Below are 17,008 nucleotides of genomic sequence, written 5' to 3' on the forward strand. Positions count from 1 at the left end.
CAGCAAGCCTGTAATTCTTGAATATTTATGGATTTATTGTGTAAACCAGACTTGAACTATATTAATTTTAGATGACTAACAGTGGGTACAAGTTAAGAACCCCTCAAGCAGCATGTTTTGTTCTGAGTTACCAGTTACTGGGAGATCCAGAAATTTATAGAAACAAACAAAACCTTGAGATATCTTGTGGCAAAGATCCTGGATCCTTTATTGTACCATTTGATTTTGACACAGTAAACCTTTTTAATGGATGTATGAAACATTATGCTTTGCTGTAGGTACATAAAGGCATGCATGTTTACATTGTACATAATGAGACTGGAAAGAAAAAAAAATCTGTAAAAATACGGACTACACCATGTGCACAATTATTAGGCAAGCGAGTATTTTGACCATATCATCCTTTGTATGCATATTTTCTACCTTCAAGTTGTATAAACTTAAATGCTTAGTGGGTATAAGCAGATCAGATGATGTGTATTTGTATAATGAGGGAGGTCATGGCCTAAGGAGATCAACACCCTCTATCAAGGTGTGCATAATTATTAGGCAACTTTTTTCCCTCGGGCAAAATGGGCTAAAAGGGGGATTTAACTGACTCTGAAAAAGTCAAAAATTGTAAAAAGTCTTTCCGAAGAATGCAGCACTCAGCACTCTTGAAATTGCTAAGATATTGGGGCATGACCATCAAATGTTTTGTTGCAAATAGTCAACAGGGTCCCAAGAAAAAAAAGACACACCTTCACTGCCAAAGATTTGAGAAGAATCAAACATGAAGCTACCAGGAACTTATTATCTTCCAGTGCTGTCATATTTCAGAACTGCAACTTACCTGGAGTGCCCAGAAGTACAAGGTGTTCAGTGCTCAAAGACATGGCCAAGGTAAGGAAGGCTGAAATCAGACCACAACTGAGCAAGACAGAAGAATTGAAATGGCAAGACTGGGCCAAGGAATATCTGAAGACAGATTTTTCAAAGGTTTTAGGGACTGATGAGATGAAAGTGACTCTTGACGGACCAGATAGATGGGCCTGTGACTGGATCAGTAACAGGCACAGAGCTCCACTTCGACTCAGATGCTAGACAGGTGGAGGTGGGGTACTAGTGCGGGCTGCGATTATGAAAAATGAGCTAGTTGGACTTTTTCGGGTTGAACATAGACTTGAAATCAACTCCCAAACCTACTGGCAGTTTTTAGAAGACACTTTCTTCAAGCAGTGTACAGGAAAAAGTGTGCATCTTTCAAGAAGACCATGATTTTTATGCAGGACAATGCTCCATTGCATGCAATGAAGTAGTCCACTGTGTGGCTAGCCAGTAAAGGCCTTAAAGATGAAAGAATAATGACATATCCCCTTCCTCACCGGACCCTCACCCTATTGAGAACTTGTGGGCCCTTCTTAAACGGGAGATTTATGGTGAAGGAAAACAGCACCATTTTCTGATCAGTGTCTGGGAGGCTGTGGCTGCTGCTGCACAACAAGTTGATCATCAGCAGATCAAGAAACTGATAGACTCCATGAATGGAAGGTTTATGACTGTTATTGAAAGGAAAGGTGGCTATATTGGTCACTGGTTTGTTGTTTTTTGTCAGAAATGTTTATTTCTGTCAGAAATGTTTTTTTTTGTCAGAAATGTTTATTTCTAAATTTTTGAGTTATTTGTTTATTATTCGCACTTTAACAGATGAAAATAAATGAGTAAGATGAGAAATTTTTCATTTAGTTGCGTAAAAATTCTGCACGCTAATAGTTGCCCAATAATTGTGCACACATAGATATTCTCCCAAGAAAGCCATAACCTCCTTTTTATTTTCTAAAATATTCAGGTTTGAGGTTTATTAATATTTTGGATTGATCGAGAGCACGGTAATTGTTCAATAATAAAATGAATCCTCCAAAATGCATAATAAGTGTGCACACAGTGTACAACAATTATATTCAAATATTGTGATAGTTACATTAAAGTATTAAGTATTTACTGGCTCATTTCAACAAAAAGTAATTGGTGATGAAGCAGGTATTTTTAATGAACCAATTAATACTTCTTAGCAAATTATAGCCTAGAGCCATGATGGCGAACCTATGGCACGCATGCCGGAAGTGGCACGCAGAGCCACTTCTGCTGGCATGGAAGAGCCCTACCGTGCATGTGTGCACATCCCCCACCAGCCAGCTGATTGTTGGGTATCTGCCAAGCATGCATGAGGGAAGATGTGCGCATGGGAGATGTGTGTGCATGTATAGAGGCATGCACCATGCAGGGAGGTTGCGCATGCATGCATGGTGCACAGGGGTCATGCGTGCATGTGCAAGGGTTGGGGAGAGTCGAATGCACATTGCATCATGGGTGCAGGCATGCGAGCAAGCGCACGCATGCGCGCACACTTTTAGCATGCAATGTGGAAAAGGTTAGCCATCATGTTATAGGTGAAAATTTGGTTATTACACCTGAGAATATAAAGAGCCGAACTGAAGCCATTTTGTGTTTGCAGTCTGAACTTTTAAAGCTCAGAACATTTATGAAATGTGTTTTCTGCTAGAAAAAAACACAAGATTGCAAAAAACTATGTACTTGGCATAAGTTAGAGGTATGTGCTGGGGCGCTCTGACATTATAAATCACATTAAGAGATATTAATGGTTTTCTTATAATCTTCTGGTATTTGAATAACAGGAAATCTGACTATAATGAGAATGTTGGGAGTTGTCCATGGAAGATTGGAACTTCCTATGAAAACGCTGTATAACATCCATATATGGGAAACAGGAAGTGTTATGTAACCATGTGATTTGATAAACCTATATAAGCTGTATTCACTAAATGGGAGGGTCTCCTTTGCTTCTAAACATGGTTTTGGAGTCAAGGGGTCCATACTACAGTATTTTCCCTAATAAAGCATCCTATGGATCAGATTATCAAAAGTCTGTTGATTCATTTTTATGTACTTCTCACAACTGGGCTAGAGCAATGATTTGCAAATGGTCTGGGAACTCTTTGTGGTCCCCAAGACACCTTTCAAGTGTTCCACGAAATCAAATAAATATCTAAGCTATGGTCATTATGTTTTTTTTTTAATTTTGTTTTGAAGATCATACTAAGGATCATACTAAAACAGCATGACTGCCACATGCCTTACCTTCCCAAAGTAGCACATATAGATTTGGCTCTCGTTCTCCTTTTCTTACTGCCTGGCCTCTAACAGAATTCAGCCACGATTTAGCCATGAAAATGCTTCTCTGCCAGTAATATTGAGCAACTATATATCGTGCTGTGAAAGCTAGAATGTCAATAAACAAGGACAGATTAAATGCTCTTCTTTCTTGTCATCGATCATTCAGGATAACATTGAAGTAACACATGCTAACAAAGAGATTTTACAATGGGTTAGCTTTCCTACAAAACTCAGATAAGATTTGAGTATAAGTCTGTAGAGATTCTCAGTCCTCCATGTCATGGTTGTCCCAAAGGTCAGGGGTCCCCAACCACCGATCCCCGGACCGGTCCCGGTCCGTGGAAAAATTTCTACCGGGCCGCCGGTTTGCTGGGCGCTGCCATCTTGTTTTGATGAAAAAGTGCTTCGGGTGAGCTTTTCCGGGTAGAAAGCGGCATTTGGGTGCTGAAAGAATCCTCGCGCCTTAGTTTCATCGAGGGGGGGCAGCGGCTTTGAACAAAACTAAGGCGCGAGGATTCTTTCAGCACGCATGGCAAGGCGAGCCGAGCGACCGTCCCGAAGCCGTCCCGAAGCCCATCGACACAGGTACAAAGGGCGAGTTGAAGGTGGCGGGGAGAAGCGGGGGACAGCTGGCTGGCTGGTCACTCGGCTCGCCTTGCCAAGCGTGCTGATACCGGTACCGGGCCGCGGGTGATTTTGTGATGCCGGTACCGGGCCGCGGCACAAAAAAGATTGGGGACCACTGCCAAAGGTGCTTTTTCAGGAGGCAACTGGACTTCCTTGTTTTTTTTTCTTTTGAAGACGTTTCGCTTCTCATCTAAGAAGCTTCTTCAGGTCTTCCAATCCCCACTGTCACGTCAGAGCTGAAGAAGAAACTTCTTCTTCTTCAAAAGACAAGAAAGTCCAGTTGCCTCCTGAAAAAGCACCTTTGGGACATTCGAGTATGAGATTATTTCTCACTTGCCTGATTCTAATCCTGGAAAGAACCAGACCAGATTTACACAATTGTTATATATCTCCTCAATATGTAAACTAGAAAATTGCTGGAACACAAGGTCTATTCCAAAACATCTTCCTTATGCTCTTTTGGGGCGGTGGGGTTGCGTGCGTGCACACATGCACCTTCAACCTTCAAGTCAATTTTGACTCCTTGACAGTTGCCTAAACAAGTCCCTGCAGTATTCTTGGCAAGTTTCCGGAAGTGGTTTGCCCTTGCCTGCTTCTTAGAGTTGAGGGACAGGGACTGGCCCAAGGTCACCAAGCTGGTTTTGTGCCTAAGGCAGGATTAGAACTCATGATCTCCCAGTTTCTAGCCTGATGCTTAGCCACTATACCAATTTAGATCCCACTTAAATCAGAAGACATATCTATAGGTTGACTTAAGTTTCATTGTTTTTAAATAGGGATATAAAGGATGTCTTTCTCCAGTCACAACTTTGAAGATGGAGATTCCAGTGAAATAAGCATGGTTATTACCAAATGTTTCTCCTGTTTTTGGCAACTGTTCATCAGTAGGGCCTACTTCTTCTATATTACCATATATATTATATTACAAAAGACGGCTATCATTTTAATACCATGCATAAAATAGATAGCTATAGCCTGTTATTGGGAGCTAAAACCACTAGATGGGAGTAAAAGAACTCTCATTTTTCAAACATCCTCCAGGTTCAGAATTATTCTGTAGTCCAATTTCTGCTTCCTTTGTCTTAATAAATAGCATATCCATAGCATAGCATAGCATATTATGCTTAAATGGCAATTGCTAAAATCAATAAATCCTAGAAGCCCTATATAACTGTCAAAAAATAGTGGCAACTCAATTTTGGTAAGCATCTCTTTCAATTGTGTTAAATTGTCTTTTGCCATGAGTTTGTTATAACTTGAGTTTTATCAGGTGATTGTAAGATTTCTATTGAGTTAAAAATAGGATGATGAAGAAATAAAAAAAAACATTTGCTCCATAGTAAAAGAAGAAATATTCTGGCTTGTTTCACTTTTGATAGTTCAAATGATAGAGCTAGAACAGGGGTGTCAAACTCAAGGCCTGTGGGTTGGATCTGGCTCATGAGGTACTTAGATCTGGCCCTTGGGGCTACCCTGGAAACCGGGACTGGCCTGTGGTGCCTCTGCCAGCAAAAACAGACCCCGTGGCCCTCCCAACATGAGTGATGTTGAGCTGGCCACACCCACCCTGGCCACATTCACCCAGCCCCCGAGGGTCAAACACAATCCTGATGCTGCCCTCAATGAAATTGAGTTTGACACTCCTGAGCTAAAGGAAGGTAATTTCCCAACTTTTTCTAAGGTAAGAAAATAGATCTGGTTGTACTTTGGTGAATTGCAATGTCCATTTCTCTCTATCATTTTCTCAGATGAATCCTTATGATTAAGTTGAACATTAATTCCTGATGAACATTAATAACAGAAATTGAATCTCAATTTCTCCTAAACTATGGCGTATATCCATTTGTGAGGTGGAATCATTTGTGCCATATCTTGGTAAATTTCTGAAATATAGCGAGAATGCAGACCTAAAACATATGAAGTGGGAATTCCATATTTCACAATTAAATTCCACATTTATTTACAAACTATAAAAATAGTTGGTATTTTTTTTCCATTCCAGATTAGGTTGATGTAATATTGAAGAAAAGTCTTGCTATGAAAGAGAAGTGACAAAGATATCTAAAGCTGTTATTATGCCTGGATTATTTGTATTTTAAAAGAAATTCTAAATTAGTCTAATGGCATTTTGTGAAACTGCATTGCATAAACCTGATGTTTTATAGCCATCATTACTTCTTGGGGTTTATGTAGGTATACCCCTTTTGTCTAATAAATAGCAGTCTTCAAAAGTTATTTGGTGAATAACTTTAAAAGGTATTTGATATAAGAAATCTTGGTAACATGTAGCCGTCATTTCATTTTCCCACTTATATCCAACCTCAGAAAAAAACATATGATAGCAATTTTATTAATTGTTTATTTATACAAGTGCTCACATCACAAAAACCAACCCCCAAATGGGAGGACTGGGAGCAAGAAGAGCTGTGTTTGAATTTACCAGCTCACAATTAAAGGAGTCTGAACTCCTGAGTGTAAAGTGAGAATTTTATAGCCACCAGGGGGCGATCGTGAGGCACGGCTTTGTTCTCTGGCACCTAAGACCTGTGCCTGGGATACTTTCCATAACTATTGTGTTGTATGCAAGGGGTATAATAAGAGGAGGGAGATATTGAGCTGTAGCCTAAGATCTGAGGGGAAGTTGGGCTCGTTCAGCAACAAGCATCTGCTTCTCTGCATGTTGAGGAATATGGGAGCTACCAGGACACTCCACCCTGAGCTGCAGATCTTCTTTAGTTTACTGGTAGGCAATCTTCCTTCATGTTATTGACTTCTGTAATAAAAGCTCATTCTTAATAGTAATAATCCTGACAATAACAATTTGGCAGGAATGTTTTATAGTAATACATCATTGAATCACATCATTGAATCAGTTGAGGTAACACTTATTTATACAGAGAGAAAATTACAAATGTTATCTACACCATAAACTAAATTGTTTTCAAAGAAGCGTTTATAGAAGCTAAACAACAGTGATCGTAATGGTAGTAAACAAGAATTGGATTTACTCCCACACTCCCACAAATTAGAACACAAGCTAATTTCCTCCTTGTGACTAAACAAGATCTAAAAATGCTTGAGATTTTTGGAACATTTCAAAAACGATAATACGGCAGGGATGGAGACAGTGAAAATAGTGTTAGCTGACATACACTCAAAAATGAAACAATAACCAAGGAATGTACTTAACATTTAGCAAACTAGTAAAGATTATGGAGTACAACATGGTCTGTAGGCATGATGATAGTAGAATCAAAAGCAACTGTTAACAATATGTAGTAATCATAATTCATATATCTGTTGAGTCTTCGATATAGTTGTTATAATGTAAATACCACCATTCTTATTTTTTTCATGCATTTTAACGTCTTTTTCTTTCGTCCCACGAAAACAAAGAACTAATCTGAAAGCTCTTCTCTTGTATACGATGTTTCCGCACCAGGAACAGACCAAATTATAGAATTTTAACTGCTCTTAACCTGCTATTAGATGTCTTTTACTTGACACCGATGTAAAATGGTGGTGATAAAACCCTCATGTCTACAATGAACCATGGTATTTCCAGATATTTGTAATGACATTATAGGCATATTGTTGTTGAATGACAGGAATGAACAAAAGATTAGTTGAAGAACAGCAATCCAACTAAAAGGATTTGTTTTCATGTAAATAACATGCCTTGGATGTAATATTTGAGATTATGCTTCATGAAAAACTTAAAACTTAGGAAGGAAGGAAGGAAGGAAGGAAGGAAGGAAGGAAGGAAGGAAGGAAGGAAGGAAGGAAGGAAGTCAATTGGGAAATCAGATTCACTTAACAGCTGTGTTACCAATTTACCAACTACTATGATTCACTTAACAACTGTGGCAAGAAAGATCGTAAAATGGGGCAAAATTCACTTAACAACTGTCTCACTTAGCAGCAGAAATTTTGGACTCCATTGTGGTAGTAAATTGAGGACTACCTATATATTTTAAAAGGAGCATGGTGACTCAGCATTCACTATCTGAATTTTATGCATTTGTTAAGTTTGTTTTATTGTTTTAACTTTGTGAACTGGCCAGAGGCTCTCAGGTGGTACATACATACATACATACATACACAAAGAAACAAATAAATAAATAAATACACAAATGAAATTATGTAGTCTTCCCATATTTGAAGTGTCTCATTTATCTTACAGTCCCTTCATTAACCGAATGCTAGTTTATAAATACTAATATATAAATAGTAGGGAAAAGCGTGGTTTGCACTGAGCTGAATCAGCAGATAAAATTTTTCTTTTTAACCAATTTTTGCTTACTGAGCCTTTTTCTTAGTCTGGAATCTACATTACTTTCTAAAATTGATAAATATGAGAGCCTGAATTTTTGGAAACTATTAAAAACCTAGTTTCTTTTCCCAAGCCTTTGGTTGGGTGTTTGTAGAAGTTTTTCCAGTTCAATTTTGCTTGGTTACTTTGGGCATTTGTTCATCTGATTGGCGAGAACACTTTTTATATATATTGTATTTTTCTTTTGTCACCCAGAGATATCAAGGAGTCAAGCAGGCTTAAAATCAGATAAAATAAATAAGTAAATTAGTAATTCTTGCTCCTCTGAAAGAAAATGTTTTACTGAAGAATGAAATCAAACTACTTTCTATCTAAGAATCTTTTGATGTTTCTTGTGGCAGACTCTTTTAGCAGAAGGGTGGCATGATTTGGACAACACAGATTATGACTGCTGGCCCTTGGAAAAACCGGATGAGTATAACATGCTGGACTGTGGAGGTACTGTTCTTGTTTTTATAGGATGAAGCAAGCCAGCAAACAAAAAAGACTGCAAATACAATTAGAGAAACAGCTCAACTCTACCTTTTATCTGGCTGCAGATTGCAGGCATCAGCAAGAAAAACTAATTCTAGGTAAAATATATTTAGGGCAGTAAATAACATCACAGAAGAGAATTACATACTTTCTCAACACTTGGACATATTATGAAAAACTGAAGAAACAATGGGATCTAACTGAAACTTGTTCTGTGTACCATTAAAAAGAGATAGGAGCCACCCATACTAGTAGCAGATACATTCATTCCAAGAAATACTACATTAGAGAAATACCTGTTGCCTTGCAATTATTAGTCAAAATCAGAGCAACTTTACACTGTGTCCACCTTTCCTATAGAGGTCTTACATCCATGATTGTCTGTTACTAACACACAATGTAGGAATAACATACACTCCTTTCTCAATGACTATATGAGGATGAATCTGGGAGCCATTTTGGCTTTGAGATATTGCTTGTGAAGGTTCTTTGATATTTCCAAGGACACATCTGACATTGAAATGTTACCGGATTTTTGAAGGGAAAAAATAAATGTACCATTCCTCTCAAGTACCTGAGATCATTTTTGGCAGTTCATATCTCACCAGGCTAAAGGTTGACTCAGCTTTCCATCCTTCAGTAAAATGAGGCAATATGCTGTCTCTGTAAATGGCTTAGAGAGGGCTGTAAAGCACTGTAAAGTGGTATATAAGTCTAAATGCTATTGCTGTTGGAGAATGTGAGGCAACTTTTAGAACAATACAAATATGGAGACTGCTTCCATTAGAGAGGGTTAAAGCATCCGTGTATATGCACAGATAGTCAGGGAAAGTCTGTGAAGTGCTGTTCCAAGCTTTTGCAAAATATGACTGCATGTAAACCTGGAGGAGGAGGGGTGCTTAGTTTCTGTTAATACATTTTGTAAAATACTCCTTTCAAATCCTTTGTTTGGCTTTGCCTATGCATCCACCATCCATCCATCCATCTACAATTTCACAATATCAAAAGTGCAAATCATGAGCAATCGTTCTTTTTCTTGGGGAAATTCAAGGAAATTCAGGAACATGTAACCATGGCAATTGATAAGAATTATTTAATGCATCACTTTCAATAGAGGAAGATACTAATTTAGGGAAAAGTGCATAAAGATCATAGTGAGGTCTTGCCCACAGAAGAAAGAGATGGTCATTCAGTCAGTCCCAACTCTTTCTGAACCAATGGACATTATTTCACAAAACCGTCTGACAGTGAGGTCCTCTTTGAATTCTTGGAAGTGTAAACATGTATCAGTAGATAACCTGTCTTCTTTCAGCCTGTTTTCTCAAAACATTAGGATCTTCTCCAATAATTCTTCTTTTCCGTGATATGCCCAAAATATCTCAAATCTTAAGCTGATTAATATTACTTCTAGTATTCATGCCAGGATTGTATTAGATATGTACTACATAAGAAATAGTTATAACTTCAGTGCTATTATTTTAATTCTGGTTCTACAGTAAGTAGCTATTCCTTCTTATTCTGCCTAGGATCACTAAAGGTTTCCAGGCAGAAAGGAACAGTGGAGAATCTGGGATTAGCAAATCGATAATCTGTATGATTATTATGGTTGGTCACACAGTCAGCCAGGTGTTTAGAAAATTTTTATCAACCTAATTGAGTTCTTCTCAAGGATCTCAGAAAGCAGATATTATTTAATGGTGTTAAAGGCACCATTCTCTAATTATTATTAACTAGAGAAATAGTTTGGTGCAGTGGTTAAGGTATCAAGCTAGATTATGAGTTCTAGTTCTGCCTTAGATATGATGTACTATATTAGATGTACAGTAAGCTGTTCCAAGTAAAACTGCCTTTTGTACGCCTTTGGCCTTAAGCTTAGTCTTATGCAGCCACAGAGCTCCTCTGTCTCTGTCTTCAATTTTCTTACTCTTAGAATTATAATGGAAAAATAATGAATTAAATGCAAGGGTATCAAATTTGATTTCATTGAGGGCTACATCAGGATTGCGTTTGACCTGGGGGGGGCATGGGGCGTGGCCAGGGGGGGCATGGCCAGCTCAACGTCACTCACGTCGAGGGCGCAGGTGGTGGTCTGAGCACTCTGCCAGAAAAAATGGGCTCCCGAGCTCTGTTTTTTGCTGCAACGGCTGCCTGTAACCCTGTGCCAGCAAAAATAGAGTTCAGCTCGGTGAGCTCGGTTTTTGGCTGCGACGGCCTCCCACAACACTCTGCCAGTGAAAACAGAGCTTGAGAGGGCCACACATGACCCTCCCAAACTCCATTTTCGCTGGCAGAGTCACCACCGGCCAGTCCTTCGCTGTTTGCAGGTGGCCCTGTGGGCCAGATCTAAGCACCCTGTGGGCCGAAACCAGCCCCCAGGCCTTGAGTTTGACACCCCTGAACTAAAGCAACAAACTCTTCCCCTTTTCTCCCCTCTGCCATTCTTTGCCATTTCCTGCTTCTCCTAATTGCACATGTAGATCATGGAGCCCTTCATAATCAGGCGTGAGCACCAAGTTGTCTCAAAGTTCCACTTGTCGCAAAGTTGTGACATTTGTTTTACAATAGAAAAACACTTTCCCCCTGTTTACCGCTTATCTCACTTTCTCAAAAACTTTCCCGCCAATCAGATCTCCTGTATTTCCTACTTGTCAACCCCCTCAATATAGAAGGATCTCTGCCTTGCTATTGTTCAGGGTCCCGCTTTCTTGGAAATCAGGCGTGATTGAATGAATTTTAGCAATTTCTCCTCAGCTTTGTGTTCCTTTCTTTGGCAAAATATCCACATCAGAGCCAAGATGCTATTTGAGAGCCATGAACAATGTTTTTCATGAGGACTATGGAATAATATGGAGCTTTTAGATACACAGAGGTCTAGCAAGGCAGGTAGTTAAATGTTGGAAAACCTGTTTAAACTGTAGACCTTTTGCAAAATGACTTTCAGACAATTTAAATTGTTATCATTCAGCCATGCCATCTATTATTATTATGGATCATCACACAAATAACCAGACATTTAGACTGAATTTGGCATTTTATCCACTTATCAAGTCCTTCCCAAGGATCTGGAATAGGCAGATGTTTTTATTTGATGGTATTAAAGGTATCATAATAGATTAGATTACTATTATTATCATGGTTCATCGCACAATCAGCCAGTTGTTCGGACTAGATTTGGCATTTTTATCCAGCTATCAAGTCCTTCCCTGGGATTATTATTAATTAGAGAGACAGTCTGGCATAGTAGTATCAGACTAGAAACTGAGATTCCATGAGTTCTAATCTACCTTAGGCACGAAGCCATCTGGGTAGCCTTGGGCCAGTTACTCTCTCTCAGGCCTAGGAAATAGGCAACAGCAAATGTCTTCTGAGATCTGCAGGATCTAGCCAAGCAGTCCTCAGGAGGCAAGGCTGACTTGAGGGAATTTTAAAAAAAATCAATCATATTCCCTGTGGTCTTCTACAAATTAGCATCTTTATTGAGTTGGTATATTCTTTTATAATGACAAGGCTGTGGCAAAAACCCACATTTAACTTTCTTGAATTTTGCATGGGAATTCATTTGAAATTATTATTATTATTATTATTATTATTATTGATGATGATAATGATAATGGTGATAATAATACTAATACTAATAATACTAATACTAATAACAAGAACACTAATACTGTTGTTATTGTTATTGTTGTTGATATTGTTTTTATTTATTTATTTATTTATTGTTGTTATTGTTATTATTATTATTATGCTTCTGATAGATCAGCTTTTGCAGATCATATAAAGTCCTACTTATTGCAGATCATATAAAATCCTACTTATAAAACATGTGTACTCGGTTTTATTTTTGCAGCTAATGTCCATTATAATATTAACAAAACAGTACAATAAAAATCACAATGGAAACCACAAAGACAACTGCCACTCACAAAACAATATCTAAGTTATATCAAAAACAGGACCTATTAGTCTGTACAGATTTTCCCCCCATCAGTTTGCATCATCTTAAATGCAAGAAACCAAAAGCAGAAATGAAAACCATCTCAAGTATGTTAACCTGGTTTTCTTATGCTACCCCAAAGAATCTGGATAAGGCATTATCACTCATGGATAATATTATTGTTTGGATTAGTTACTTTAGTCTCAGGATTAAAGACAATGAAACGTTAATTGAGTTTTGAACTATGACCAGATGAACCTTTATTTCTAGGTCTAGAGATGGCTTGGGTCCATAGGCCTCCAGAAAAAATAATAAGTGGAGAATCCTTTGATGTCATCTACTCTGTCTTAGCTTCTGATTACTTCTACCACTATGCCGTGGAAAACGGGATCTTCTCCCACAGGTTAGCATTTATAGGTAAAGTTGAAGTAATCTATGTTTCTGCTTCAGGAGATATATAAGGTAGTGGAAGGTGTGTGTGTTACCGTTTTAATGAGTAGTTGAGAAAATATAATAATTATGTGTGTTTGTTGGGCAGCATTTTCCAAATATTTGTTTAAAATTGAAGCAATCCCCATTATTATGAACAAACCAATACCAATTATTTTCTCATTTATGGACAGATTTCCTCCATACAACTGTAAATTTAGTCTTCTGACATATAAACTTTTATTTTCTGACAAAAAGGAGTAATGTTTGGCTTTGGTCAGCATTTGTCTCTATATTAGGATTCTACATATTTTAAAAAAATATTTAGAAATTCTTCAAAGCTCCTGTAAGCAAAAGCTGCTACACCCTAAAGTAGTCTGATTTTTTTTCCGATGCCACAGATAGTGTCATCTTTCTTTTTACCCCACAAAAAAGCCAGAATAAAATTGGATTCTATTAATGAATAGTGAGCAGACATTGTGTTGCCTGTGATGTGAATAATTTTTAAAGAGTGTGTAGCATGACTGAGTATAGGCTGACTAGAATAAAGAACTGAGAATGGAAGTGATGCTTCAGGAAATCAGTATGTGATCATAGAGATAGTTCTGAGGTGAAACCTCCTGACAAATTTAAGTATCACAAAGCATTTATTTAGCAACAGTCTCTCATCTACAGGTAGTTCTTGCTTACTGATGATAATTGGGACCAGAAACTCCATCGCAAAGTGATGCAGGCATAAGGCACAACATCTCATGACCACACTAACTTATGATGGCAGTTCCAGCCACCCTAGTTGCAATTGTTAGGCAACTCCCATAAATCTGCACTGTCCCCTGGTCACATGATCACTATTTGCAAACTCCTGCTGGCTTTTCCATTGACTTTGCTTTTCAGAAGGTGGCAGAGAAGGTTAGAAATGGTGATCACATGACTGCAGAATGCTGCAACATTGTAATTTTGAGCTGGTTGCCAAGCATCTGAATCGAGCATCCTGTCAGGTTTCCAACTTCCAAGAAATAGATCCATTGCAAGCAAAATCTCTGAGGCAGGTTGAAGAAACTGGTTGTAATTTTGTAATTACACTGGATGAGTGGATGTTTAACAAGAACTACTAGAACTTCTCAAACATTGAAAAAATATCCTAGTACCAAAAAAATTACAGTACAGAAATGGATAATTTAAGAAATAAACATACTGAGTTGTGCACATTTTTTATGAAAATAATTTTAGGGAAAATAAAATGTAATGCGAATTGTAAAAAATGGAAAAAATGTAAATACACATTTAAATACAGGATTATGTTTGAATGTTCGTGGGAGTTTTTTTATTGCAGTTTTTTTCATATATGTATGTACATAAAATCTATAAAAAGAGTCCAACTTCAAGGAGCACACAAATATTTTCAAACAATTCGTCTCTATATTCATTCTTTGCTGTACGAATATGAGGTTGTGTGTTTGCTGCTTAAAACAAGTTAATGGAACGGCACGATACATTTCAGAATAATCTCTGCCCATGTAATAATGTTATTTTGAAGTGATGCAAAAGCTGCTAAGAAGTTTTGTGAGGAACAGGAATGTCCTCCCAACTGGAAAGATGCAAACGGAGAAAACTGTTGTGTCCATCATGCGAACATTCATTCCTGTCCATTGGCTTTCATGGTTAGTATTTCATGACAAATTTATTTAATATGTTTGTGTTGCATAGTAGGATAAACTTTTTTTCCTGATCTCAAACACAGTAGCTGTTTGGAGTGTTTAATAAAAGCAAGAAACAGGATTGAACCAAGGAGATATTTTTCCACCAACATGGTCCTTCCTCACTCAATATTCATTGGGCCCATTAACACTGCCAAATTGAATTTTAAACAACACTGTTGAACAAGGCAAGATTACCTTTTGTATAGGTAAACCCATGACCTTAATGTCTGCAAGTTATATAGCCTTCAGTGCCTGCCACATGAAGGAATCATCTCACTATATCTAATAGTAGAACCAAGTGCCCTGGCCAAATGTAATGGGCAAGTGCTATTGAATAATCATTCTTTGCAGGCCTCCCTTTTGCTTATTGAGCCATCTTCCTGTTCATAAAATGTGTCAAAAATAAAAGAAGACTACTGCTGGGAAGTGTTAAATTAAATTAAACAGAAATAAATTAGAAGATACTGTAGAAGTGCCATTTTTGAATAGTTACAGTCAAGGCAAAAAAACATCCATTCCTCAATTCAGAATTTTGATTTAAAATGTGAGAATAAGAAAATTGTTAAAATATAGTTAGGGGGAAAAAAATCAATTGTATTATGTACATGGTAGAAAGTATATAGCTCTGATGACACAGTGGTTAGAATGCAGTATTGCAAGCAAACTCTGCCCACTGCCAGGAGTTCGATCCTGACTGACTCAAGGTTGACTCAGCCTTCTGAGCTCAGAAAAATGAGAACCCAGATTTTGGGGGGCAATATGTTGACTCTGAAAACCATTAAGAGAGTGCTATAAAGCATTATGAAGTGACATATAAGTGTAAGTGCTATTGCTATATTAATCTAGAAGCTCAAAGTAGATTATATTGTATCTTAAGGGAATTTCCTCTGAAAAGACAGATTCCATAAGCATCTTGCTAGGGTTCAGGGAAGGCAAGTGACATTGTGACATACAACTCTGTCTTTTCTATGCTTGCACAGATATATAACAAGTACAAAGGGGCAAAGCTTATTACATTTTGTAATTTGGCATGATTGTGACTAAGTACTGGTGCATGCAGTAGGTTCCCAGGGACAGTAGTAGAATAAAAGGCTTTCAGTATTCATCAGAGTCAATTGGCAACCATATAGTTTTATTTCAGAAAGCAGTATCCAGTTGAACCAGATTTTACGTCTTGCCTTGGTGACCAGTTTATGGCTGAATTCACTGTTATATCGAAATGTAAGCCATGATTTATAACCCAACTGACTGTGTTTACACATAACACTGAGCCAAAAGTGGGGGGGGGAAAGCTCATGTTATAACTTACTGTAAAATTTTAACCCAATCGCTGAGATTTAGGTCTTCCCTTATCAGTTACATTATTGGTTCACTTTTACATTCCTGGGGCAAACAACATATACTATAAGTTGTCACTTCTATTTACACCTAAATGGAATCTGACTTTGATCTCAGCTTCTGGCTTTCCTTTGCATATTGTTTCTTTTATCAGTTGTTCCCTCCATTTGTATTGTTATTACTTCCAGGTTTTCTGTTTTAAACGGTCTGTGTATATTTATGGATGTTTTTGCCCTTCTCTTTGCTAAAGATATTGTTATTCAAAGAAGGGAACCACTGTATTACTGTCACCTATGGGCTATTGTTCTTAAAATCTCTTTCCAATGGAGGGAAAATTACTTTTATTTTGACCTTACCCAATGTGGGGCTTTTGGAGGTTTAGACCTTGTTGGAAGACAAGGATCATAACAAACCATTGTTTATTCTAGCCAGAAAATAACATCAGATCTGCAAAAAATAGCCATTTTTCTCATGTATGCATATAGGAAGTGATTATATAACAGTTAGAATATCTGATTGCTTACAGCACAGGTCCTCAAATTTGGCAATTTTAAGACTTGAGAAATTCTGGGAGTTGAAGTCCACAAGTCTTAAAGTTGCCAAGTTTGGAGACTACTGGCTTACAATGAGTGACTACCAGATTGTGTTAGTGATAGCAAAATCTCACTTTCCGATGCTAGATCTTATTGTTACAGCACTACTTTAAAGAATAATTCCATGTTTATTTTTGAACACATTGATCTGGACTAAGTTAAAACTTTGTGCAGCAAATGGAATACTGAACCTTCCCCCGATCCATAAAACTGAAGTCTTTTACCAATACATAATAACAGGGAATGAGAGTTTTGGAGATAGAGCCTGTTATTATCTATGACTGAGGCAATCCATAAGTAGAGAAATAGTAAATCAACTCTAAATTTTGCTTTGGTGCTGCAGTATTCCAAATCCCTTCTCAATCAGAGATATTAACAGTTGGACTAGGAAACTGTATTCTAT

General features: G+C 37.7%; 1 protein-coding gene across 1 annotated transcript in view; it reads left to right on the forward strand.

The window, feature by feature from the left end:
* The first annotated feature begins 873 nt into the window (after nucleotides 1–873).
* The window catches only part of LOC113444610 (atrial natriuretic peptide receptor 1-like), a 64,443-nt gene continuing 48,308 nt past the window's right edge, over nucleotides 874–17,008 (forward strand). The window contains exons 1-5 of the mRNA XM_026713442.2: nucleotides 874–882; nucleotides 8,476–8,572; nucleotides 12,816–12,948; nucleotides 12,999–13,007; nucleotides 14,512–14,635. Of these exons, the coding sequence (XP_026569227.2) occupies nucleotides 874–882; nucleotides 8,476–8,572; nucleotides 12,816–12,948; nucleotides 12,999–13,007; nucleotides 14,512–14,635 (372 nt within the window). The remainder of the gene's footprint in view (nucleotides 883–8,475; nucleotides 8,573–12,815; nucleotides 12,949–12,998; nucleotides 13,008–14,511; nucleotides 14,636–17,008) is intronic.

This window comes from Pseudonaja textilis, chromosome 2, assembly GCF_049901715.1.
Source record: "Pseudonaja textilis isolate UNSWEBS1 chromosome 2, rPseTex1.2, whole genome shotgun sequence".
NCBI classification, from domain to species: Eukaryota; Metazoa; Chordata; class Lepidosauria; order Squamata; family Elapidae; genus Pseudonaja; species Pseudonaja textilis.